This window comes from Triticum urartu, chromosome 4 (assembly GCF_003073215.2).
Source record: "Triticum urartu cultivar G1812 chromosome 4, Tu2.1, whole genome shotgun sequence".
Classification (NCBI taxonomy): domain Eukaryota; kingdom Viridiplantae; phylum Streptophyta; class Magnoliopsida; order Poales; family Poaceae; genus Triticum; species Triticum urartu.
In genome coordinates, this window is record NC_053025.1 from 567,672,613 (window position 1) to 567,699,179 (window position 26,567).

A 26,567-nucleotide genomic window follows, 5' to 3' on the forward strand; every position below is an offset into this window, starting at 1 on the left:
GGGTGTCGAGGAAGTAGATGAGTTCCGTCAGCACGATGACATGGTGACGATGATGGTGAAGTGATCCTCACAGGTGTCGGTGTCAAAACCGGCGGATCTCGGGTAGGGGGTCCCGAACTGTGCGTCTAGGCGGATGGTAACAGGAGACAGGGGACACGAAGTTTTACCCAGGTTCGGGCCCTCTTGATGGAGGTAAAACCCTACGTCTTGCTTGATTAATATTGATGATATGGGTAGTACAAGAGTAGATCTACCACGAGATTAGAGAGGCTAAACCCTAGAAGCTAGCCTATGGTATGATTGTGTGTGTTGTCCTACGGACTAAAACCCTCCGGTTTATATAGACACCAGAGAGGGTTATGGTTACATAAGGTCGGTTACAAAGGAGGAGATATGCATATCTGTATTGCCTAGCTTGCCTTCCACGCCAAGTAGAGTCCCATCCGGACACGAGACGAAGTCTTCAATCTTGCATCTTCATAGTCTAACAGTCCGGCCAAAGAATATAGTCCGGCTGTCCGGAGACCCCCTAATCTAGGACTCCCTCAGTAGCCCCTGAACCAGGCTTCAATGACGATGAGTCCGGCGCACAGTATTGTCTTCGGCATTGCAAGGCGGGTTCCTCCTCCGAATACATCACGGAAGAATTTGAATACAAGGATAGTGTCCGACCCTGCAAAATAAGTTCCACATACCACCGTAGAGAGAGTAATATTTCCACAAATCTAATTTGCTGACTTGTTTTGGCAACATGACCTTATGCCATGGCCCGGTGATTACTCGAACCGTTTCCTTTAACTAGCCCCGCACATAACGCAAGGCAGTTTTTTGACACGTCTTGTCAAAGTAGAGATCGTGTCCCCTTATCACAGGATTCTCATCAATACGGGCGTGGGTAACCCAACCGAGCCATCGATTCCGGCGCTTGGGGGATAAGCGAGTTTTACCAGGCTAGTGGGGGCGCATAGTTTCGGCCGCCCATATAAAGGGATAAAGATTCACCTTTTCATCCATGCCTTCTTCCTCCTTTGCTCATCCACTTTCGCACACTCGAGTTCCAGTGCCCAAGTCCGCATTTCCCACCTTGACCTTCTCCAACCATGTCTGGAGTGGGAGGCAGGTGGATGGTCTCCTCCGTCACGGAGGGACACATCAAGAAGCTGAGGAGAGCCGGATACCTGCCCGACGACATCATGCACCAGCTCCTAGATGAGGGGCAGCTAATCCCCACCCCCAGGCCCCATGAGAGGGTAGTGTTCCTTACCCACTTCCTCCGCGGACTGGGATTCCCTCTCCACCCATTCGTCCGGGGGCTCATGTTCTACTACGGCCTGGATTTCCACGATCTGGCCCCGAACTTCATCCTCAACATCTCGGCGTTTATCGTCGTTTGCGAGGCCTTCCTCCGCATCAAGCCCCACTTCGGCTTATGGCTGAAGACCTTCAACGTCAAGCCGAAGGTAGTGAGCGGCCGCCAGGCGGAGTGCGGAGGCGCCATGGTGGGCAAGATGTCCAACGTCACATGGCTCGAGGGCTCCTTCGTGGAGATCATAAAGGGGTGGCAATCGGGGTGGTTCTACATCACCGAGCCGCGCGACCCTAAATGGGCAGCGGCCCTCGAGTTCCGATCTGGCTTCCCCACGCGGCTCACCTCCTGGCAAGAGAAGGGCCTGTCTTGGGGTAGTCCGGGAGAGCTGACCGGACTCCAAACATGTATTCAAAACATGGTGAACAAGAAGCTCAAACTCGTCAACGTAGTCCAGGTCATGCTCGTCCGCCGGATCCTCCCGTGCCGACAACGGGCTTTCAACTTGTGGGAGTTCGACCCAGCCCAGCACCGAACTCTGAACAGGATCTTTGACACAACTCACGAAGAAGCCTGGAAGGTGCTATTCAAGAGTGCCGAGGTTCCCCCTCCCACTACCAAGGACCGCGGATTCTGCACGAAGCGCCAAGCCAGCGCGGTAAGCTGTTTTACCTCTCACAGGATACTTGTTTTTCATAGTTTGATTCTATGCGGGATCTAAGCTCCCGTACCTTTGACAGGACTGGCAGGAGACGGCCGGACAGATCGACTGCCCGGCTCCTTTGCCCGAAGGCCCGGCAGACACTCTCCTGGCGAAGATGCTGACTCCGGCTCCTTACACAGTGCCGGAGAAGACCAAGAAGGCCAAAGGAACCCGAAAGAGTTCCTGACGCCAGGCGTCATCGGACTCACTGTCTGATGACTCTGCGGCACACTCCTCCCCTGAAGATGAGGAGGAAGAAGAAGATGCTCCCCCTCCAGGCGGGGGAGACAAGAAAAGGAAGGCCGCCCCAACTGGGGGGGCCAAAGGGTCCAAGAAGGGAAGGACTCTTCTTCCGGACAGTTCCACCGCCGCCACCGAAGGCGAAGACGAGTGGTTTCCCAGGGCCAAGCCCCTGGGGAGGTCGTAAGTATTCGGATACCAGAGTAACTCATAGCATTCCTTTGTCGCACTGATTTCCCTAACGCCGAATATGATTATGCAGGCCGCCACGAGCCCGTATCGATGTATCGTCGGACGACTCCTTGGGCTCGTCGGATATGGATAGCGACCTACTTCCGACCGCCACCTCCCCTTGCCCTACGGACAACGCTGAGGTACTGTCTCAGGAGTCACCGGGTCGAGGGGAGACAGTCCCGGAGGCGCCTCAAGGCGACCTTCCGGACTCCGGGAGCAGAGGGGACAAGGCCCCTGAGGGCTCCGAGTTCGGCCCTCAGCCGAACACCGCGCCGGAACCTCCAGTGGTTCTGGACTTGGGCAGGCGGCCTCCTTCCAAGAGGGGCGAGACGCCTATGCCGGTGACCTCTGTCCATCCAGAGGTGCCGGACAATCTGCTGGGAGCACTTCGCAACGCTTCCATCGACGAGGAGCACCGTACTATTATGAGTGCGGTGGTCCAGAAGGTTCAGTCCGCCAAGAGCGGATTGACTGAAGCCTGTGCCAGCCTTCTAACAGGCTTTGAGGTAAGTGTTAAAATATAGGAAAAATATTACCGCATAGACAGTAGCCCCTGATGCTCTGTTCGGTATTCACAAAGAAAAGCCGAACAGAGGATCAAACAACATCGCAGGAGTCTAATATAAGTATGTCAATATGCATATGCAGGCTTCGCTGCTGGCATCTGCCGCACTGACCGCGGAGGTCGCCGCACTGAAGCAGGACCTTAAAGTGTCCAAGGACGAGCTCGGCCTTGCCAAGAGGCAGCTCGAGGAGAACAAAGGTAAGTAATACCTAGTTTATGGATATGTATAAAAAGAATGCGATTGCGAAATGACAGGATCATCATGAATTTGCCAGGGGCCACGACCGAAGTGGCGACACTAAGGCAAGCACTGTCCGAGGCCGAAGATAAAGCGGCCAAGGAGCGCACCGAGCGGGAAAGGCAAGAGGCTCGGGTGGGCGAGGTGCAGCAAGAGCTCCAGGCTCTCGTGACAAATCACGAGGCGTTGGAGCTTGACTCGAAGACGCGAGAGTCTGAGCTTGCCACGGCCCTCGAGAGCACAAAAAGTGCCAAGGCCGAAGCCCAAAAGGCCCTCCAGGAGATTGACGCGATGAAGAAAATAGCGGCGGGTAAGGCATTCTATATGCAAAGCAAGCATGTGAAAGTAAATTACCTATTACTTACCCGAATCCGGAGCTCTCCAGGAGCATTCGCAGATTTGCCCTGCAGCGTGTCGGATGCCGCATAGTTTTACCAGGCCGAGGAGGGAAGCTCAACGGAGAAGCTGTTCTGGTCTTAGTATACTGGGACCGAACACCCGGTGCCTATGAGCGACCAGCTGAAGCAGCTGGTCGAGCTACACAAAGCGGCCGAGCAAGCCATGAAGGGCTTTATAGTCCGGCTGTGGCCTGGCGACGCCCTTCCGAACAGCTACTTCGGACTAGCGAGGCAGATTGTGGACGCCTGCCCATGGCTGGAGGTCGTCAAGCAGTCTGTCTGCATCGAAGGTGCACGCCGGGCTTTCGCCCGCGTGAAGGTGCAATGGGCCAAGCTAGATGCCGTGAAGCTGATCAAGGAGGGACCGCCGCAGGGCAAGGAGCATCGCACCCCCGAAATTTATTATGAGGGTGTCCTGAAGGGTGCCCGTCTTGTAGCGGACGAATGTTCAAAGGATGTAATATTTGAGTAAACTTGCTCGTGTGATCCTGTATGATGAAAACTTGTTTCATATGCGCTATGCAACACTTGTTTGAATTTAAAATATTACCTTCTGTTTGGCTGTTTATCCAATCTGAGAGATGGCTAGTCCTCGGCTTTTGCCCCCATGCCGCGAGTGCTGGGGTGTTCGGGATAAACCTGAGCACTCTTGTTCCTATTTTTGGGTCCTTCGAGGGAGGTGCTCAGCACAGCGAACAAGGCAACCGAACTAATAATGCTTTATCACTCTCACTTAGCCATACAATTCTATAATTTTAAATTTCGGCGAAGCCCCTGGTATTCGGAAGGCTGAATTTGGGGCGTGATACACGCCTTTAAGCCGGACAGGACCGACTCCTTGCTCTAAGCGGCATAAGTCTTTAGGGACTCGAAACCTCGCCGAACAGCAACCAGTCTCTCGCCTTATCATGACAGTCAGTTTTAGCTTTCTCTACTGAGGTGCTTAGCCCAGCAGAACCGGGGCACAATCGTAGTAGTTCTCCTAGCGCTACCTTAGCCGATAGAGCGGAACGTAAGGTACCAAAACATAGGAGCCGGGCAAACCCAACATTTGACCAAAGTCATGATTCGGAGCTGATGCATATAATGCTATAAGTTCGGGGTGCCGCACTTGTGAAAGTGTTCGGACTTCTCACACCATATTGTGGGGTACTTAAGCCCCTGGTGTGTTGGCCGTACCAAAGTGTACGGTTGCAAGGCGTCATTAATGAACACACATATATAAAACAAGAATGCAATAATAGTCGTAATGTTATGCGTTGTTTATTCAAAGAGGTGCGTTAAAGCAGAATGATACATATAGTGCGACAAGCAAAAAGTAGGACTATGTCCCTTCCAAGGGCAAGCTGAGGAATAGTATTAAAGCAAATATTTCACTCGTTATCGTAATCCACCTGGGAGTTCCGTGGTGTGACGTAGCTTTCTGCCTCTCTTGGTTGCTGCATCATGTGTTCGGCAATCATGCTGCCGGACAAGGTTTCCAGAGATTAAAGTCCTGAAAGAGAAAAATAACAAAGCGGGAAGCCCCTAGTGCGGTTTAAGCCACGTCTTGGAGCGTGCCGTAGTTGTGCCCCCTCCCCACCTGTGCCCATGGTATTTTCAATGCGTAATTATGTACGCGTGGCATGAATTTCGCCGTTTGGCTTGGGCCGGGGTGGGAGCCGCATTGCTACGCGAGCTCCGACCGTGCCAGGCGGTCTAGTTGCCGATTACTCCGAGCGCGTTTGAAGGTGTCCGAGTCTTGAAATGCTGAACTGGTGGATTGCCTTGAGAGGCTGCTTTGCGCTTCTGCTGTGAGGGCCGCAGTGTGCTCCTCCGTGCGGAGAGAGCACTATGTGTTTCCATTAACTGTGATGACCCCCCGGGGTCTTGGCATCTTGAGCTTGAGGTATGCATAATGCGGTACCGCATTGAATCTCGCAAATGCGGTTTGCCTGAGCAGTGCATGATAGCCACTGCGGAACGGGACTATATCGAAGATTAATTCTTCGCTTCGGAAGTTATCAAGGGATCCGAAGACCACTTCCAGTGTAATTGATCCTGTGCAATGGGCCTCTACACCTGGAATGACACCTTTAAAGGTCGTTTTTGTGGGTTTGATCCTTGAGGGGTCTATACCCATTTTGCGCACTGTGTCCTGGTAAAACAGGTTCAGGCTGCTGCCACCGTCCATAAGGACTCGAGTGAGGTGAAATCCGTCAATGATTGGGTCTAAGACCAGTGCGGCGAATCCGCCGTGACGGATACTAGTAGGGTGGTCCCTGCGATCAAAGGTGATCGGGCAGGAGGACCATGGGTTGAACTTTGGGGCGACTGGCTCCAACTCATATACGTCCCTGAGCGCATGCTTCCGCTCCCTCTTGGGGATGTGGGTTGCGTATATCATGTTCACCGTCCGCACTTGTGGGGGGAACCTCTTCTGTCCTCCGGTGTTCGGCTGCCGGGGCTCCTCTTCTTCATCGCTGTGTGACCCCTTATCTTTGTCTTCGGCAATTAACTTGCCGGCCTGCTTGAACACACAGCATTCCCTGTTGGTGTGGTTGGCTGGCTTGTCAGGGGTACCGTGTATTTGACACGAGCGATCGAGTATGCGGTCCAAACTGGACGGGCCCGGAGTGCTTCTTTTAAATGGCTTTTTCCGCTGACCGGGTTTAGAGCCTTTGAATCCGGCATTGACTGCCGTATCCTCGGTATTATCGCTGTTAATGCGGCGCTTATGTTTGTTGTGATGTGACCTGCTATTGCAGTCCTTGGTATCCGAAGTACCATGGTTTTTTGATATGTTATTACTGCGAGCCAGCCAACTGTCTTCTCCTGCACAAAAGCGGGTCATGAGTGTCGTGAGGGCTGCCATAGATTTCGGCTTTTTCTGTCCAAGGTGCCGGGCAAGCCACTCATCGCGGATGTTATGCTTGAAAGCTGCTAGGGCCTCTGCATCCGGACAGTCGACGATTTGATTTTTCTTTGTTAGGAACTGTGTCCAGAATTGCCTGGCCGATTCTTCTAGCTGCTGAATTATGTGGCTCAAGTCATCGACGTCTGGTGGTCGCACATAAGTGCCCTGAAAGTTGTCGAGGAATGCGGCTTCCAGATCTTCCCAACAACTAATGGACTCTGCTGGCAAGCTATTAAGCCAATGTCGCGCCGGTCCTTTGAGCTTTAGTGGGAGGTATTTGATGGCGTGTAAGTCATCGCCGTGGGCCATGTGGATGTGGAGGAGGAAATCCTCGATCCATACCGCAGGATCTGTTGTGCTGTCGTATGATTCAATATTTACGGGTTTGAAACCCTCTGGGATTTGATGATCCATTACTTCGTCTGTGAAGCATAGGGGGTGTGCGGCGCCTCTGTATTGGGCTATATCACGACGCAGCTCGAATGGGTCTTGCCCGCTGTGTTCGGCCCAGCCGGATTGACTTTTACTGTATCCGGCGTGACGTTTATCGTCTCGCATAGTGGCGCACCCTCGTGATCCGTAGATCGATCTTGCATGTTTTGCTTTGTCCTCAAATACGTCTGCAGGTCTGGCGTATTTCCCCATGCCTTTTTATTTGAATGGCGTCGGGGTGCAGGCTGAGTTTTTGGCTGGAATGCCTCTCTATCGCGGCCACGAGGTGGCCGATCAGCCACGCCATACGCTTCTTCCTCCAGTCGGGGTAGCAACCTACATTTTGGGTAACTCTTGGAGGGGCGCTCGGGTTTATATTCCTCGGCCACGAGGACTTCGGTCCATCTGTCAGCTAGCAGATCTTGATCAACTTGAAGCTGCTGCTGCTTTTTCTTAAGGCTATTTACCGTGGCTATAAGCCGGCGCTTGAAGCACTCTTGTTCGACGGGATCCTCTGGCACGGCGAATTCGTCATCGCCGAGGCTTGCTTCGTCTTCGGAGGGGGGCATGTAATTATCATCCTTCGCTTCTCCATCTGCCGCTCTCTCAGGAGGGCTGGCTCCTCCATCCTCCTACTCTAAATCTTGCTGGAGGGGATTGTTGTTGTCTTCGGCACTATCCGGAGTGTTATTATCTCATGTGCCGGTATCACCACTTTTTCTTTGGCGGGACTTAGAGCGGCGCCGCTGACGTCGGCGCTTGGGTTGCTTCTTGGAGGGGTCATCCTCCACTGCCTCGTTGCCATTGCCTTCTTTGGGTGTGTCCACCATGTATATGTCGTATGATGAGGTGGCTGTCCAGTGCCCTGTGGGCAGTGGTTCATCTTCGTCTCCCGCATCGTCGTCCATACCGTCGATGTCTTCGGAGTCAAAGTCGAGCATGTCGGTTAAGTCATCGACAGTGGCTAGTAAGTGGGTGGTGGGCGGGCCGCGAATTTCTTCGTCGTCCGCATCCCAATCCTGCCGGAAATAGTTCGGCCAGGATCCTCCTGACAAGGAGAGATACCTTAACGAGTTCAGTATGTCGCCAAAGGGCGAGTGCTGAAAAATATCCGCGGAGGTAAACTCTATGAATGGAGCCCAATCGGATTCGCTAGGAATGGGCGCAGGCAGTTCGGAGTCCGTGGCCGGAGAGAGATCCGGCCGTTTGTCAACACGGCTCTCGTGCGGAGTAAGGTCGATGTTCGGCTCGATCGCCGATGAGGGTAAGGCCTCCGTGGCGGGGTCCATCCACCCGTCCATGGACGACGCAACTGGCTCCGAATTGAGGGTCGGAGCGGCTGCCGGTGCGATCTCCTGAACACTGTCTGATGGTAGAGCTAAATCATACTCATCATGACCGCGTGATGCACAAGGCAGAGGCTCAAATCCGTCGAAGATCAAGTCTCCGTGGATATCGGCCGTGTAGTTTAAGCTTCCGAACCTGACTTGATCGCCAGGGGCGTAGCTTTCAATCTGCTCTAGGTGGCCAAGCGAATTGGCCCGCAGAGCAAAGCCACCGAATACAAAAATCTGCCCAGGGAAAAAAGTCTCACCCTGGACTACATCGCTATCGATGATCATAGGAGCCATCAAGCCTAACGGCGACGACATTAGAGGAACTCTCAATGAAAGCACCAATGTCGGTGTCAAAACCGGCGGATCTCGGGTAGGGGGTCCCGAACTGTGCGTCTAGGCGGATGGTAACAGGAGGCAGGGGACACGAAGTTTTACCCAGGTTCGGGCCCTCTTGATGGAGGTAAAACCCTACGTCCTGCTTGATTAATATTGATGATATGGGTAGTACAAGAGTAGATCTACCACGAGATCAGAGAGGCTAAACCCTAGAAGCTAGCCTATGGTATGATTGTGTGTGTTGTCCTACGGACTAAAACCCTCCGGTTTATATAGACACCGGAGAGGGCTAGGGTTACATAAGGTCGGTTACAAAGGAGGATATATGCATATTCGTACTTCCTAGCTTGCCTTCCACGCCAAGTAGAGTCCCATCCGGACACGAGACGAAGTCTTCAATCTTGCATCTTCATAGTCTAACAGTCCGGCCAAAGAATATAGTCCGGCTGTCCAGAGACCCCCTAATCCAGGACTCCCTCAACAGGGCTTCGCCCAAGCACCGCGAAAATATGACCGGAGGTGTAAACTGTGGAGAGGGGCGCCACACACGGCTAGGCAATTATCTGGTCTGTGCTAGGCGCTCCCCTATAGGTGGGAGGGAGGGAGGAGCAGCCATGGGAGCTCCCAAGTAGGAGGAATCCTACTTGGAGTCCCTCCCAACCGCACGCGCCCCCTGCCATATATAACCGAGGGGGGAAGGAAAGAGGGGGGAGAGGGAAGGAAGTAGGAATCCTAATCCACACTTTCCTTGCCCTCCCCTCTTTACTTATCCTCCTCATAGGGCTGGCCTCTGTAGGCGCGCACCAGGGATGGTGTGTTCCCTCACTTGGCCCATAAGGCCCATATCTTTGCAGGGGGTGCCCGAAACTCATTTCCGGTGACCCGATAAGTACACGGTACCCTCCGGAACACTTCCGGTGCCCGAATACCATCGTTCTATATATCAATCTTTACCTCTCGACCATTTTGAGACTCCTAGTCATGTCCGTGATATCATCCGGGACTTAGAACAACATTCAGTCACCAAATCACATAACTCATATAATATTATATTGTCAACGAACGTTAAGCGTGCAGACCCTACGGGTTCGAGAACTATGTAGACATGACCGAGACACTTCTCCAGTTAATAACCAATAGCGGAACCTGGATGCTCATATTGGCTCCTACATATTCTACAAAGATCTTTATCGGTCGAACCGTTATGACAACATAAGTTATTCCCTTTGTCATCGGTATGTTACTCTTGCGCAAGATTCGATCGTCGGTATCTACATACCAAGTTCAATCTCGTTACCGGCAAGTCTCTTTACTCGTTCCGAAATACATCAACCTGCAACTAACCCATTAGTTACTTTGCTTGCAAGGCTTCTTGTGATGTGCATTATGATGTCTACTACACAACCTTCTTCTTGTAGACGTTGTTGGGCCTCCAAGTGCAGAGGTTTGTAGGACAGTAGCAAATTTCCCTCAAGTGGATGACCTAAGGTTTATCAATCCGTAGGAGGCGTAGTATGAAGATGGTCTCTCTCAAGCAACCATGCAATCAAATAACAAAGAGTCTCTTGTGTCCCCAACACACCCAATACAATGGTAAATTGTATAGGTGCACTAGTTCGGCGAAGAGATGGTGATACAAGTGGTATATGGATGGTAGATAAAGGTTTTTGTAATCTGAAATGATAAAAACAGCAAGGTAACGAATGATAAAAGTGAGCGTAAACGGTATTGCAATGCTAGGAAATAAGGCCTAGGGTTCATACTTTCGCTAGTGTAAGTTCCCTCAACAATACTAACATAATTGGATCACATAACTATCCCTCAACATGCAACAAAGAGTCACTCCAAATTCACTAATAGCGGAGAACGAACGAAGAGATTATGGTAGGGTACGAAACCACCTCAAAGTTATTCTTTCCAATCAATCCGTTGGGCTATTCCTATAAGTGTCACAAACAACCCTAGAGTTCGTACTAGAATAACACCTTAAGATACAAATCAACCAAAACCCTAATGTCACCTAGATACTCCAATGTCACCTCAAGTATCCGTGGGCATGATTATACGATATGCATCACACAATCTCAGATTCATCTATTCAACCAACACAAAGGACCTCAAAGAGTGCCCCAAAGTTTCTACCGGAGAATCATGAAGAAAACGTGTGCCAACCCCTATGCATAGGTTCCCAATGTCACGAAACCCGCAAGTTGGTCACCAAAACATACATCAAGTGGCACGTGGTATCCCATTGTCACCACAGATATCCACGGCAAGACATACATCAAGTGTTCTCAAGTATTTAAAGACTCAATCCGATAAGATTACTTCAAAGGGGAAACTCGATTCATTACAAGAGAGAAGAGGGGGAGGAGAAACATAAGACCCAACTATAATAGCAAAGCTCGCGATACATCAAGATCGTGCCAAATCAAGAACATGAGAGAGAGAGATCAAACACATAGCTACTGGTACATACCCTCAGCCCTGAGGGAGAACTACTCCCTCCTCGTCATGGAGAGCACCGGGATGATGAAGATGGCCACCGGGGAAGGATTGCCCCCTCCGGCAGGGTGCCGGAATGGGTGTAGATTGGTTTTCGGTGGCTACGGAGGCTTCTGGCGGCGGAACTCCCGATCTATTGTGCGTTCTAGAAGTTTTAGGGTATATGGAGTTATATAGGTAGAAGAAGCATGCCAGGGGAGCCACATGGGCCCCATGAGGCAGGGGGCGCGCCCTAGGGGGGGGGGGAAGGGCGCCCCCACCCTCGTGGGCAGCTTCCGTATCTTCTGACATGGGGTCCAAGTAAATCAGGTGTGTTTCCTTCCAAAAATAACTTCTCCAGTTGATTTCGTTCCGTTTCGACTCCGTCTGATATTCCTTTTCTTCAAAACACTGAAATAGGCATAAAACAACAAATCTGGGCTGGGCCTCCAGTTAATAGGTTAGTCCCAAAAGTAATATAAAAGTGGAAAATAAAGCCCAATATTGACCAAAACAGTAGATAATATAGCATGGAGCAATCAAAAATTATAGATACGTTGGAGACATATCAAGCATCCCCAAGCTTAATTCCTGCTCGTCCTCGCGTAGGTAAATGATAAAAAAGATAATTTTTGATGTGGAATGCTAGTTGGCATAGTTTCAATGTAATTCTTCTTAATCGTGGTATGAATATTCAGATCCATAAGATTCAAGACAAAAGTTCATATTGACATAGAAATAATAATACTTCAAGCATACTAACAAAGCAATTATGTCTTCTCAAAATAACATGGCCAAAGAAGGTTATCCCTACAAAATCATATAGTTTGGCTATGCTCCATCTTCACCACACAAAATATTTAAATCATGCACAACCCCGATGACAAGCCAAGCAATTGTTTCATACTTTTGATGTTCTCAAACTTTTTCAATCTTCACGCAATATATGAGCGTGAGCCATGGATATAGCACTATAGGTGGAATAGAGTGGTGGTTGTGGAGAAGACAAAAAGGGGTAAGATAGTCTCACATCAACTAGGCATATCAACGGGCTATGGAGATGCCCATAAATAGATAACAATGTGAGTGAGTAGGGATTGCCATGCAACAGATGGACTAGAGCTATAAATGTATGAAAGCTCAACAAAAGAAACTAGTGGGTGTGCATCCAACTCGCTTGCTCACGAAGACCTAGGGCATTTTGAGGAAGCCCATCATTGGAATATACAAGCCAAGTTCTATAATGAAAAATTCCCACTAGTATATGAAAGTGACAACATATGAGACTCTCTATATGAAGAACATGGTGCTACTTTGAAGCACAAGTGTGGAGAAAGGATAGTAGCATTGCCCCTTTTTATTTTTTTTATTTGGCCTTTCTTTTTTATGGCCTTTCTCTTTTTTTTGCCTTCCTTTTTTATTTGGGACAATGCTCTATTAATGATGATCATCACACTTCTATTCATTTACAACTCAATGATTACAACTCGATACTAGAACAAAGTATGACTCTATATGAATGCCTCCGGCGGTGTACCGGGATGTGCAATGATGCATGAGTGGCATGTATTAAAGAATTATGAATGGTGGCTTTGCCACAAATACGATGTCAACTACATGATCATGCATAGCAATATGACAATGATGAAGCGTGTCATAATAAACGGAACGGTGGAAAGTTGCATGGCAATATATCTTGGAATGGCTATGGAAATGCCATAATAGGTAGGTATGGTGGCTGTTTTGAGGAAGGTATATGGTGGGTGTATGATACCGGTGAAAGTTGCGCGGTACTAGAGAGGCTAGCAATGGTGGAAGGGTGAGAGTGCGTATAATCCATGGACTCAACATTAGTCATAAAGAACTCACATACTTATTGCAAAAATCTATTAGTTATCGAAACAAAGTACTACGCGCATGCTCCTAGGGGGATAGATTGGTAGGAAAAGACCATCGCTCGTCCCCGAACGCCACTCATAAGGAAGACAATCAATAAATAAATCATGCTCTGACTTCATCACATAACGGTTCACCATACGTGCATGCTACGGGAATCACAAACTTCAACACAAGTATTTCTCAAATTCATAACCACTCAACTAGCATGACTCTAATATCACCATCTCCATATCTCAAAACAATTATCAAGTATCAAACTTCTCATAGTATTCAACACACTCATAAGAGAATTTTATTATTCTTGAATACCTAGCATATTAGGATTTTAAGCAAATTACCATGCTATTTAAGACTCTCAAAACAATATAAGTGAAGCATGAGAGTTCATCTATTTATTCAAAATAAAACTACCACCATGCTCTAAAAGGATATAAGCGAAGCACTAGAGCAAACGACAAACTACTCCGAAAGATATAAGTGAAGATATGAGTAGTCGAATAATTATGCAACTATGTGAAGACTCTCTAACATTTAATAATTTCAGATCTTGGTATTTTATTAAAACAGCAAGCAAATCAAAATAAAATGGCATTCTAAGAATAGCAAAAATCATGTGAAGAAGCAAAAACTTAGGATCAACCGATACTAACCGATAATTGTCGAAGAAGAAAGGTTGGATGCCAACTGGGGCATCCCCAAGCTTAGATGCTTGAGACTTCTTGAAATATTATCTTGGGGTGCCTTGGACATCCCCAAGCTTGAGCCTTTGTGTCTCCTTAATTCCTCTCATATCACGGTCTCCCTAAATCTCAAAAGCTTCATCCACACAAAACTCAACAAGGACTCGTGAGATAAGTTAGTATAAACCATTGCAAAAACCTTATCATACTCTACTGTAGAAAATCCCCAAAATTATTATTCAACATTGCATACTAAATGCCTCTGCATATTTAATAGTCCTATCCTCAAATAGAATCATTAAAGAAGCAAACATATGCAAACAATGCAAACATAACAGCAATCTGCCTAAACAGGATAGTCTGTGAAGAATGCTGCAACATCCATACTTCCCTAGCTCCAAAAATTATGAAATAAAATTCCCACTGTATTAAATTTATCAGAGCTTAATATGCAAAAGGTTTCAACATTTTATCTCATTCTGAATTTTCTAGGGAATTATTGCAACAGCGGTAAACTTTCTGTTTTCAAACAACAACATGTATACTTGTAACATAGGCATAGTAAAGACTATTAATGCCACTTTTATTGAAATAAAAGATGCAAAACATTGTTATAAATAACAGAAATAAAATCCTAACAAAATAAATTGACGCTCTAAGCAAAACACATATCATGTGGTGAATAAAAATATAGCTCCAAGTAAAGTTACCGATGAACGAAGACGAAAGAGGGGATGCCTTCCGGGGCATCCCCAAGCTTAGGCTTTTGGTTGTCCTTGAATATTACCTTGGGGTGCCTCGGGCATCCCCACGCTTAGGCTCTTTCCACTCCTTATTCCATAGTCCATCGAATCCTTACCCAAAACTTGAAAACTTCACAACACAAAACTTAACAGAAAACCCGTAAGCTCCGTTATTATAAGAAAATAAATCACCACTTCAAGGTACTGTAATTAACTCATTATTTATTTATATTGGTGTTAAACCTACTGTATTCGAATTTCTCTATGGTTTATAAACTATTTTACTAGCCATAGATTCATCAAAATAAGCAAACAACACATCAAACACAGAATCTGTCAAAAACAGAACAGTCTGTAGTAATATGGATCAAACGTATACTTATGGAACTCATAAAATTCTCAAATACATTTCTGGACCTGAGGAATTTATCTATTAATCATCTGCAAAAAGAATTAACTAAATATCACTCTCCAAATAAAAATGGCAGCAATTCTCGTGAGCACTAAAGTTTCTGTTTTTGACAGCATGATCAACAAGACTTTCCCCAAGTCTTCCCAAAGGTTCTACTTGGCACAAACACTAATTAAACACATAAAACCATATCTAAACAGAGGCTATATTAATTATTTATTACTAAACAGGAGCAAAAAGTAAGGAACAAAAATAAAATTGGATTGTCTCCCAACAAACGCTATCGTTTAACGCCCCTAGCTAGGCATGATGATTTCAACGATGCTCACGTAAAAGATAAGAATTGAAACATAAAGAGAGCATCATGAAGAATATGACTAGCACATTTAAGTCTAACATACTTCCTATGCATAGAGATTTTGTGATCAAACAACTTGTGGGAACAATAATCAACTAGCATAGGAAGGTAAAACAAGCATAACTTCAAAATTTTAAGCACATAGAGAGGAAACTTGATATTATTGCAATTCCTACAAGCATATGTTCCTCCCTCATAATAATTTTCAGTAGCATCATGAATGAATTCAACAATATAACCAGCACCTAAATCATTCTTTTCATGATCTACAAGCATAGAATTTTTATTACTCTCCACATATGTAAAATTCTTCTCATGAATTATAGTGGGAGCAAACTCAACAAAATAATTATCATGTGAGGCATAATCCAATTGAAAACTAAAATCATGATGACAAGTTTCACGGATATCATTATTCTTTATAGCATACAAGTCATCACAATAATCATCATAGATAGCAACTTTGTTCTCATAATCAATTGGAACCTCTTCCGAAATAGTGGATTCATCTCTAAATAAAGTCATGACCTCTCCAAATCCACTTTCATCAATATAATCATCATAAATAGGAGGCATGCTTATTTAATAATAAATTTTCTCATCAAAACTTGGGGGACAAAAAATATCATCTTCATCAAACATAGCTTCCCCAAGCTTGTGGCTTTGCATATCATTAGCATCATGGATATTCAAGGAATTCATACTAACAACATTGCAATCATGCTCATCATTCAAATATTTAGTGCCAAACATTCTAATGCATTCTTCTTCTAGCACTTGAGCACAATTTTCCTTTCCATCATACTCACGAAAGATATTAAAAAGATGAAGCGTATGAGACAAACTCAATTCCATCTTTTATAATTTTCTTTTATAGACTAAACTAGTGATAAAACAAGAAACTAAAAGACTCGATTGCAAGATCTAAAGATATACCTTCAAGCACTCACCTCCCCGGCAACGGCGCCAGAAAAGAGCTTGATGTCTACTACACAACCTTCTTCTTGTAGACGTTGTTGGGCCTCCAAGTGCAGAGGTTTGTAGGACAGTAAAAAATTTCCCTCAAGTGGATGACCTAAGGTTTATCAATCCGTAGGAGGCGTAGGATGAAGATGGTCTCTCTCAAGCAACCCTGCAACCAAATAACAAAGAGTCTCTTGTGTCCCCAACACACCTAATACAATGGTAAATTGTATAGGTGCACTAGTTCGGCGAAGAGATGGTGATACAAGTGGTATATGGATGGTAGATAAAGGTTTTTGTAATCTGAAATAATAAAAACAGCAAGGTAACAAATGATAAAAGTGAGCGTAAACGGTATTGCAATGCTAGGAAATAAGGCCTAGGGTTCATACTTTCGCTAGTGTAAGTTCCCTCAACAATACTAACATAATTGGATCACATAACTATCCCTCAACATGCAACAAAGAGTCACTCCAAAGTCACTAATAGCGGAGAACGAACGAAGAGATTATGGTAGGGTACGAAACCACCTCAAAGTTATTCTTTCCAATCAATCCGTTGGGCTATTCCTATAAGTGTCACAAACAGCCCTAGAGTTCGTACTAGAATAACACCTTAAGATACAAATCAACCAAAACCCTAATGTCACCTAGATACTCCAATGTCACCTCAAGTATCCGTGGGCATGATTATACGATATGCATCACACAATCTCAGATTCATCTATTCAACCAACACAAAGGACCTCAAAGAGTGCCCCAAAGTTTCTACCGGAGAATCATGACAAAAACGTGTGCCAACCCCTATGCATAGGTTCCCAATGTCACGAAACCCGCAAGTTGGTCACCAAAACATACATCAGGTGGCACGTGGTATCCCATTGTCACCACAGATATCCACGGCAAGACATACATCAAGTGTTCTCAAGTCTTTAAAGACTCAATCCGATAAGATTACTTCAAAGGGGAAACTCGATTCATTACAAGAGAGAAGAGGGGGAGGAGAAACATAAGGTCTGTAAGTGCATCTAATGCCACACCTATGGTTTTGGAGTATTGACGACAAACCTAGTTGAGGGACTAATGTGTTTGTGAGAAGTGCAGGAAAACACAGGTAGAAGTCCCTCATTGATTCGGTTTTACTATCAGAGATGACCCCTAAAAATGTACGAAGACATTGAAGACAATGGTGGTTTATGAAGATATTCATATTGAAGACAATGACATGAGAAGACTCCCTATGAAGCTTTTGGAACTCGAAGACCTAGATCCTTCGTAGTTTTATTTCATTCATGTTGTGTCATAGGAACCACCGTACTGTTAAGTGGGGTCGAAGAGAACCAGTCAGAATGACTGAAGTGATGCCTAATTCAAATCCTATGTCTTCGAGCGAAGCCTATGAGAGAAAATCTTGTCCAGAGTCAGACAAGTCAGCTTTACTTGTAGCCCAAGTAAAGTTGCCATGTGAGTTCGAAATCCGACCGTTGGTACACGTGTCAGTTCCTTAGTGACCCAGGGTCATTTCGGACAGATCAGGTCGGGTTGCCAAGTGGCTATAAATAGTCCACCCCCCACAACCTCAAACGGTTGGCTGCTCAAATTTCAGTGCACGGCTTTTGTCGTTTGAGAGCAACCCACCTCGAAGCCTTTGAAAGAAAAATTCCCAGTGAGGAGAAAAGCCCTAACCACCCAGAGCCAGAGTAAATTGGGCATCACTTAAGTCTTCGTGTCTGTGTGATTTGAAGACTTATTGCACTTGAGGACTGTGCATCCTCCAGACGGTTAGGCGTCGCGTTCAGAGCATCCAAGAGAAATTGTGGATTGCCAGTGAACGAAGTCTGTGAAGGTTTGGGAGTCTACCTTGAAGACTTACCAGAGTGATTGGGCGAGGTCTGTGTGACCTTAGCTCAAGGAGAAAACGGTGAGGACTGGGTGTCTTGGACTAAGTGTCCTTGACTGGGTGTCCGGGACTGTGTGTCCTTCGGTTTAAATACCTAGCCGCTCCAACCAGACGTACAGTTGTCACAGCAACTGGAACTGGTCCAACAAATCATTGTCTTCAACGTGTCACTGGTTTCATCTTCACTTCCCTTCATTTACAGTTATTCATTGTGAAGCCATTGCATGCTTGCTTTATCTTTTGTCTTCACAACATGAATGTATGATCTGTTCGGCTTCATAACTTCTTCCTACCTGATCCTTATTACACTGAAGCTGTTTGTCATTGAGCTTTCACTCTATTGAATACATGACCATGGCTGCCCTGGTGTAATCTAACTTCCGCTGCATAGTAATAGGCATAATCTTCACTGTTTGTCTTCATAACTCTCACGTTTTGAAGACTTTCATAAAAATCGCCTATTCACCCCCCCTTCTAGTCGATATAACGCACTTTCAAGGTCCAACTATAATAGCAAAGCTCGCGATACATCAAGATCGTGCCAAATCAAGAACACGAGAGAGAGAGATCAAAAACATAACTACTGGTACATACCCTCAGCCCCGAGGGAGAACTACTCCCTCCTCGTCATGGAGAGCACCGGGATGATGAAGATGGCCACCGAGGAAGGATTGCCCCCTCCGGCAGGGTGCTGGAACGGGTCTAGATTGGTTTTCGGTGGCTACGAAGGCTTCTAGCGGCGAAACTCCCGATCTATTGTGCGTTCTGGAAGTTTTAGGGTATATGGAGTTATATAGGCAGAAGAAGCACGTCAGGGGAGCCACGGGGGCCCCACGAGGCAGGGGGCGCGCCCTAGGGGGGGGGCGCCCCCACCCTCATGGGCAGCTCCCGTATCTTCTGACGTGGGGTCCACGTCCATCAGGTGTGTTTCCTTCCAAAAATAACTTCTCCAGTTGATTTCGTTCCGTTTCGACTCCGTCTGATATTCCTTTTCTTCAAAACACTGAAATAGAGATAAAACAGCAAATCTGGGCTGGGCCTCCGATTACTAGGTTAGTCCCAAAAGTAATATAAAAGTGAAAAATAAAGCCCAATATTGCCCAAAACAGTAGATAATATAACATGGAGCAATAAAAAATTATAGATACGTTGGAGACGTATCACATTATCGAGAGGGCCTAGAGATACCTCTCCGATACTCAGAGTGACAAATCCTAATCTTGATCTATGCCAACCCAACAAACACCTTCGGAGATACCCGTAGAGCCTCTTTATAATCACCCAGTTACGTTGTGACGTTTGATAGCACACAAGGTATTCCTCTGATATCCGGGAGTTGCATAATCTCATAGTCAAAGGAATATGTATTTGACATGAAGAAAGCAATAGCAATAAAACTGAATGATCATAATGCTAAGCTAACGAATGGGTCATGTCCATCACATCATTCTCCTAATGATGTGACCCCGTTCATCAAATGGCAACAAATGTCTATGGTTAGGAAACTTAACCATCTTTGATTAACGAGCTAGTCTAGTAGATGCTTACTAGGGACACAGTGTTTTGTCTATGTATCCACACATGTATCAAGTTTCCGATTAATATAATTCTAGCATGAATAATAAACATTTAACATGATATAAGGAAATATTAAATGAAAACTTTATTATTGCCTCTAGGGCATATTTCCTTCAAAATTCACGTTGTGTCCGGCCAAATGATGATGTATGCCATCACATTGATAGGGACCTAAGAATATCTTTCCATCATCAGAGGAGCAAATCCTAGTCGCGGCCTCTCTAGCGTCTCGTCATATTTTTCGAATGAACCCATAAGTTGTCGTTAGGATCACCCTATTACGGATGGCGTTCGAACAACCACAAAGTGCACCGTACGATATGGAGTGACTTGATACTCTCATGGTCTAAGGAATGATACATACGATAACTTCCCGTGTTATGGACTATAGACTTTTGACAATTACATCTCTAAGTATAACATACAACTTGGGTCAATTCAACACGAGTGTTCTACCAACACCATGGTCTCAAACATTGTCGGCTTTATTGACTTGACAATGACCAGGAAAACATAATCATCAATCAACACTTTGAGCTAGTCCTAGAGGCAAGACTAGAATCTTGTTTTATTGTTTATAAATCTACTTGTGCTCATGAGTTTTCCTCCGAATTGCATACCCGTCAACCATAGCAGTTATAACATAGATTACAAACCTTAACTAAACTTGGAAGTAAATAATACTTCATTATTTTTGCCTCTAGGGCATATTTCCAACATCACACGAAAAGGACACACATTAGCAATGCGCTGATTATGGAACTCCATCGAATTCATTAGCTGAATGTGCAAATGGTCAGACTTGACGGCACTTAGATGCACCACTGATGCTAAGGGAAATAAGTTGCACCAATCCTGAGAGGCTAAAGCCCGATCAAGACGCACCCGGCATAAATATCATCCTTAAATTGTTCTCTCAAATGTCCGGTCCAGCCCTCGATGCCCCAAATAAAAAAGGTGGCACACATCCACACTCTCTGGCGGGTTCGGATCAAACTGCTCCTCCCGCCTAAGAACTTCATTAAAGTCTCTTATACACAACCAAGGAAGATCAATGTTAGCTTCTTAGAATCTCATCATGTACCATGTTTTGTACCTCAAACTCCTATTGTATTCTCCATACTAACAAGTTAATCTCCAGGGATCCTTATTCCCCTCCTTCACCACCATATCAATATGATATTAGAAAAATTGCAGAGTTCCAAAACTAGATGGTTCTTCTAGAAAATGCACAAACCACCACTTCTTTCGCTGCTACCACACCATACGCATGATCTAAACTCTAAGTTCCAGACAAACCTTCCACACGATACTTCGTCATATGTGTTCCCACCATGCAAAGAATCACCGACGTACACTCCTGCGAGAGGTTGCACAACTCATGAACTATCACAGGGTCACCCAGCCCGTGAAAGTTTCAGCATAAAGTACTCATTGGGTCGGCGGTCCTCCCCGAGGGGGCTGCTGATAATGCCGATGTATCGTTCTTCTTTAGAGACTGTCCCTTTTTTTGCGATTTATTTGAGATGGGTGTGAAAGAGAACCACCCACCACGAGAAGAGGCCCGGCCGCCGTCAGCCGCGCGGGCTTCGCCCACGGCCTCCTACGGCAGCAGCGCGGCGGGAGGGGAGGGAAAGGGGGTTGGTGGCGCTACGTTTATGGGAGCGCCCGAGTCGCCCTGGGCTGGGTGACACGGGGCTGTTTCCTCGACGCGGGGAGTCTCACATTTAATTGATGTAACCGGGATAATAATTGTACATACACTACTTTTGATTTGGATTGAGATGGCTAACCACGCTTGCCACAGGGTGCACACATTGTTTGGTAATACAAACAAAGCATAATTTCGATATGCTAAAGTGGTAGAGCTTGACAGCGTAACATTATTCATTCATTTTACTTCTGGAGTACAAAGTGCACATGCATTCATCGCACACCACACCCACGCCAGTATGATCGCTCATGCATGAAATGGTTTTGTGTTTTGATTGTTGTAAAGCTTAGCAGCTTAACGCTATTCAAATGTTCTTTCTGGGTATAGAGAAGACACATAGTTGTCATGCACCATACTCACGCCAGTATGAACACTCATGCATGAATGCCTTTGTGCTACTGTTGATGGTTGTAAACATGTAATATCAAACAAATGTACATGTATATTTCACTGTGTGGAGTTTGATGTATATATGCACACCTTTTACAAGCAATCAAGAAACAGATCAGAAAACCTCTCAAAAAGAAACAAAAAGAGAAATCCTCGCCTCATAAAAAAGTTCAAAACGAATTTATTATTTTTGGCCGAGGAGGATTTCTCATGCCCATACAGCAAGCATGGACATGAGACCCGTCCCAACCAGCAAGGAGATGTTAATGATGACCTGCAACCTTCCGTTGTTCTGCACCCTAGGATTCATGAAGTCTTCCGCTAGAAGGTCGACGAGCGCCATGTAGATCAGAATTCCAGCGGCGGCAGCGCTGAGGAGTCCTTCCACGATTAGGGCCCTAGGGCTATTTTCGTCGTAAGCAGAGGATATCCCGATGCCGATCACGACACCAACTGGCAGCGTGAGTGAGAAGAAGAGCGCCATCATCAAGACAGACTTGAGGCGAAACCTAGCCTGTACGATAGAGCAAGGTTATTTCATTAATTGCCTAGCCTACATTTTCTACCATCATTTTATGGGCCAAGAAGTTAGTATCATGTTTGGTAAGCCATATTGTGGTTTATTGCCTCTCAATGTAATTAAAGAGTAAAACAATAGTGACCTCTAGGTACAGCCGGCTGGAAAGGGTTGTGTATGGTTTATTCAATCAATTTGACTAGCAAGGCACTCGTAGATTATGTGGATGAGCTATGTAATTTTGGGTACAATCAATTGTGGTTGTGTTTCTTTTTGTTTGTATTACTGTCTGGTACTCGGTGACTTGAACTTGATTCACGTTCAATAAAATGGATGTGTGCATCCTGCGATGCAGAGGCCGGTGTACTCCCCTTTTCGAAAAAAAAACAATTGTGCTGTCTGTGAATCATGTGATATAAATTCACTCGAACTTCTTGCAGTGTGTAAATTTCGTGGAATGCAAAACTATACAATTGATTAAGGTAAGCTTCTAGAGTAGCCACCAAGAAGGTACATTATATTGAATATCTCTGTTCTTTCTATCATCTAGGATGTGATTTTAAATTTCAACTTTATTGATTGTACTACAAGAAAATATGTACAAATGGGTCAATTAAATTTTCATAATCCAACACAACGCTAAAGCGACTTGAAATACCATTTTGGTGTAATTCTCTCGACCAATGATTCTTGGAAGAAAAAACAGGAAAATAAAAAGAAATTTTCATATGATCTAGAAACAGTGCAACATACTCCCTTCGTCCCATGATATAAGACATTTTTGCAACCTAACATAGCTTGCAAAACGTCTTATATTATGGGACAGAGGGAGTAACTAACATTCTAAGTTTTGAACCCTGAACTATCGGACTTCGTCTAACTAACAACCCCAAACCATGAAACTGTTTATATGAAACCCTAAACCTTTAAAATGAACCTTGGACCGATTTTTAAAATCATGGTTTGCAGGGGATGCTATGAAATGATAGGCCACAAAAATTAACTTACAAAAATGATATACATGCGTTGTGAAAAATGACAAAGATAGATTTATTATCCTTTGTAAGTTTTTCTATGAAATAACATAATTGTATTTGTTGATTATTTTTCAGCTGCCACATATATATAAACCTCTCCACACACCTATGTATTATTTTTCAGTTACGTAGAACCTTTGAAGACTAAGCGACCCTCCTAATCTTTACCACGTTACTTAGTGTGGTTTTGCACCTTTGAATTTAACAAAAAAAATGAAAAAAGATCCTGGACATGGGGATGCTAGTAATTGGCAACCTGCAAAGCTTAATCGATAGTAATATGGCACAAGGAATCATTCTTTCTCTTGTTAGTTTTGCACACGACACAAATTGTTATAGTAGTTTTTTCGCAAAAAATATTGTCATGGTGTTTTTTAATGGAATTTTACAGATTACAAACTCACCTCGCTCCAGACACCTATGAATTTTTATCACATTCCTTGAAACCTCTAAATTCAAGACCAAGCTAGGGTTCAGGTGAAGCAATTTTAGAAAGTTCAGAAGCTTAGGGTTCAGGTGAGACAATTTTAGAAAGTTCAGAAGCTTAGGCTTCAGTTTAGTATTTAAGTTTAGGGTTATAGAAATATGAACGTAGTTTAGGAAATGTGTGGAATAATATGGCACATTTCTAGAACTCAAATTCACACGTCATTTTTGGTGGATGTCAGAAGATTAGCAAATCCATTTTTGTCTATTATTGTACGCACATACTCGTATATGAGCGGAACGACTCACATCGAGGAATATATGCATACCATTCTCTGGTGTGAACTGATGTACAAAACATATGCATACCTGAACGATGCATCCTCCCAGCCCTATCCCTTCGAAGAATTGATGAAAAGTTAGCGCGACCACGAGTGGTTTGATCGTGCTGGCATTCTCAGATGCACCCAAAGACATGCCGATGATTACCGAGTGCACTATGATCCCCAGCTCCAGCACCTAATTCAGATAAAGCATTGGAATCGACCAATTAATTCGCGTCCACAGCGACAGTGATTTGACTAATGATAGGAGCCTAAATCTCAGTCGAGTATGCATATGCACACAGCCTTGATGCGTGCACAATTTAGTTACAACTAGTATGGACGCATCGATCAATCAGCATCAGCACCTGCGAGATGACGCGGTGACGGATGAGCTTCGCGCCGTCGTCGGAGAATGACGACGCGATGACGGCGGACACGCCGTGGGAGTGCCCACCGTGCGCCTGCTCGGAGTCGGAGGCCTCCACGTACCCGACGGCCGCGGATGTATTCTTGGCGTGCGCGCGCTGGAAGTATCCCGTGGCGATGGTGTCGACGATAAGGGTGGCGATGGCCGCGAGCATGGCGACGAATCCGGCGAACGGGAACTTCTGCCACGGCCCGTCGACGAGGCACGGCGAGCCGAGCCGCTCGAAGGCCTCCGGGAGGATGTGCACGAAGGCCGTGGCGAGAATAACCCCCGCCGCGAAGGCCTTGATGGCGAAGAACAGGTCCTTGTCCGGGCTCAGCGCCGGGAACTTCCGGCCGAGCGAGGGGATGGCGCAACCCGCGGCGCTGGCCACGAGGATACAGAAGATGGCGATGATCTTGAGCTTTAGCGCGCCCGCCTTGTCGTGCTCCTCCTCGCCGGCCTCGCACTCGCACTCGGCGCGGGCGAGCAAAGGGAGAGAGGAGACGACGAGGAGGAGGCACAAGGCGGCGAGCTTGAGATTGGCAGCCATGGTTTTAGTCGGAGGGGTCGAAAGAATGGTGATCTACCTGAGACGACGTAGGCATGCATATATAGCACTGGATTGATCAGGGTATGAACTGGAAAATGAATTGAGAGATATCAATGTCAACATATATCATACATCATATAGTAGATCGCGTAAAGAGGAGCTTCGTAAGAAATGGTCAACATGGGCAAAACGATAACTACAAAAGTACAAGTCCAAACGAAAGATACATGTGACATTCACAGCGTCGAACCGCCTGACTGTCAATCTATATATGTACCTATATATGTCATGTGGAATGTGGTGCATAAAGTTGCATTCACCTGCATCCCACTTTTTCTTCGATATGCAATCACACTTTATCCTTCAACTATTATCATCAATGCACTTTCTCAGGTTGGTCTCGCACCATTTCTGTCTCCAAGATCCCTGCAGCAGTACACCATGCATGCAGAAAGCACCTGTCCGTCTCTCCTTCCACTTTGCACTTTTCTCTGGTAAGGGTTAATGATAGTTGTACGTCGACTTCGAGCATCTTTCAAACTCATGCTATAGCTACCTCTCTCTCTCCCTCTCCCTCCCTCTCTCTCTCTCTCTCTCTCTCTCTCTCTCTCTCTCTCTTTCTCTACCTGACACATGCATGAAGCAGGTCAAAGCCCCTCTCGCCGCAACCAATAACTCGCTGTCTCCAGTGACACGTAATATACTATAATAGTATATGGCATCAGACACACCTTCCCGAGATCTCATCTCGGATCGTTCAAGCAAAAAAAGTAATATTGTTGAGATGTTGGGTGTCGACACCGTGAGCCATGGCATGACATAATACATGTGTTTTCACATTCTCATCACGGTTATCACAGGTTCACACCTATCAGCTCCAAGTCCTCGCCGTGCCATATATGCAGAGTTGGCATGCCAGGCACCAATATCAAACACAAGGTAGTAGTACAAAGAAGAAGACAATTGCAATTTATTTGCAGATGAGAAGGCATCTCCTCAACGGCATGAATTGTGTCGACACATGAGCAAGAGTGTCGTCACTCTCAAACCAGGCATAAGAACTATATAAAACCAGCAAAACATTGAAATGATCATAGGCTGTACCCTATAGCATAACAGTACTCAATTCACGCGGTGTCAACTCGATCGAGTTGCAAACTTGGTAGCACGTCTTGCTTGAGATATTTACGACTAATTATATTTCCAACCGTATATTTGTAAAAAAAGAAGTTGCATCTCGGATAAGTTTTAAAACTATCACAATTTTGGGGTAAGTCTTGATTGGACCACATTAGCGCTATGTGAACCGCATAGGAATCTACATGAAGTACATTGAGTATCGTATGGGAATTCAATATTCAAGCCATTTCTTTGACAATATCGAGTCCCGGATGAGCTAAAATGTCGCTTTTGTGGAATCATATATGAAAGACTAAAACAATATAATGATTGTAGGGTCAGCGCTAAGATAAGAGTACTCAATTCATCTTATGCTTT

The 26,567-nt window shown here is 45.6% G+C and overlaps 1 protein-coding gene across 1 annotated transcript; it reads right to left on the minus strand.

Moving 5' to 3' along the window:
• Positions 1–21,839: 21,839 nt before the first annotated feature.
• Positions 21,840–25,150, minus strand: LOC125554176 (zinc transporter 9-like). The gene is made up of 3 exons (XM_048717771.1): positions 24,477–25,150; positions 24,155–24,304; positions 21,840–22,319 (listed from the first exon to the last, which is right to left on the minus strand). The coding sequence occupies exons 1-3, from the start codon at positions 25,068–25,070 to the stop codon at positions 22,014–22,016; spliced, it is 1,050 nt and encodes a 349-aa protein (XP_048573728.1). The 5' UTR covers positions 25,071–25,150; the 3' UTR covers positions 21,840–22,013.
• Between the last annotated feature and the right edge of the window lie 1,417 nt (positions 25,151–26,567).

Bases quoted from the DNA above. Each gene is read 5' to 3' on its own strand.
- LOC125554176 (XM_048717771.1), bottom strand. From the start codon at position 25,070: ATGGCTGCCAATCTCAAGCTCGCCGCCTTGTGCCTCCTCCTCGTCGTC. The intron at 24,305-24,476 runs GTGCTGATGCTG...TATCTGAATTAG, and splicing joins GTCACCGCGTCATCTCGCAG to GTGCTGGAGCTGGGGATCAT. The intron at 22,320-24,154 runs GTATGCATATGT...TCTATCGTACAG, and splicing joins TGGGAGGATGCATCGTTCAG to GCTAGGTTTCGCCTCAAGTC.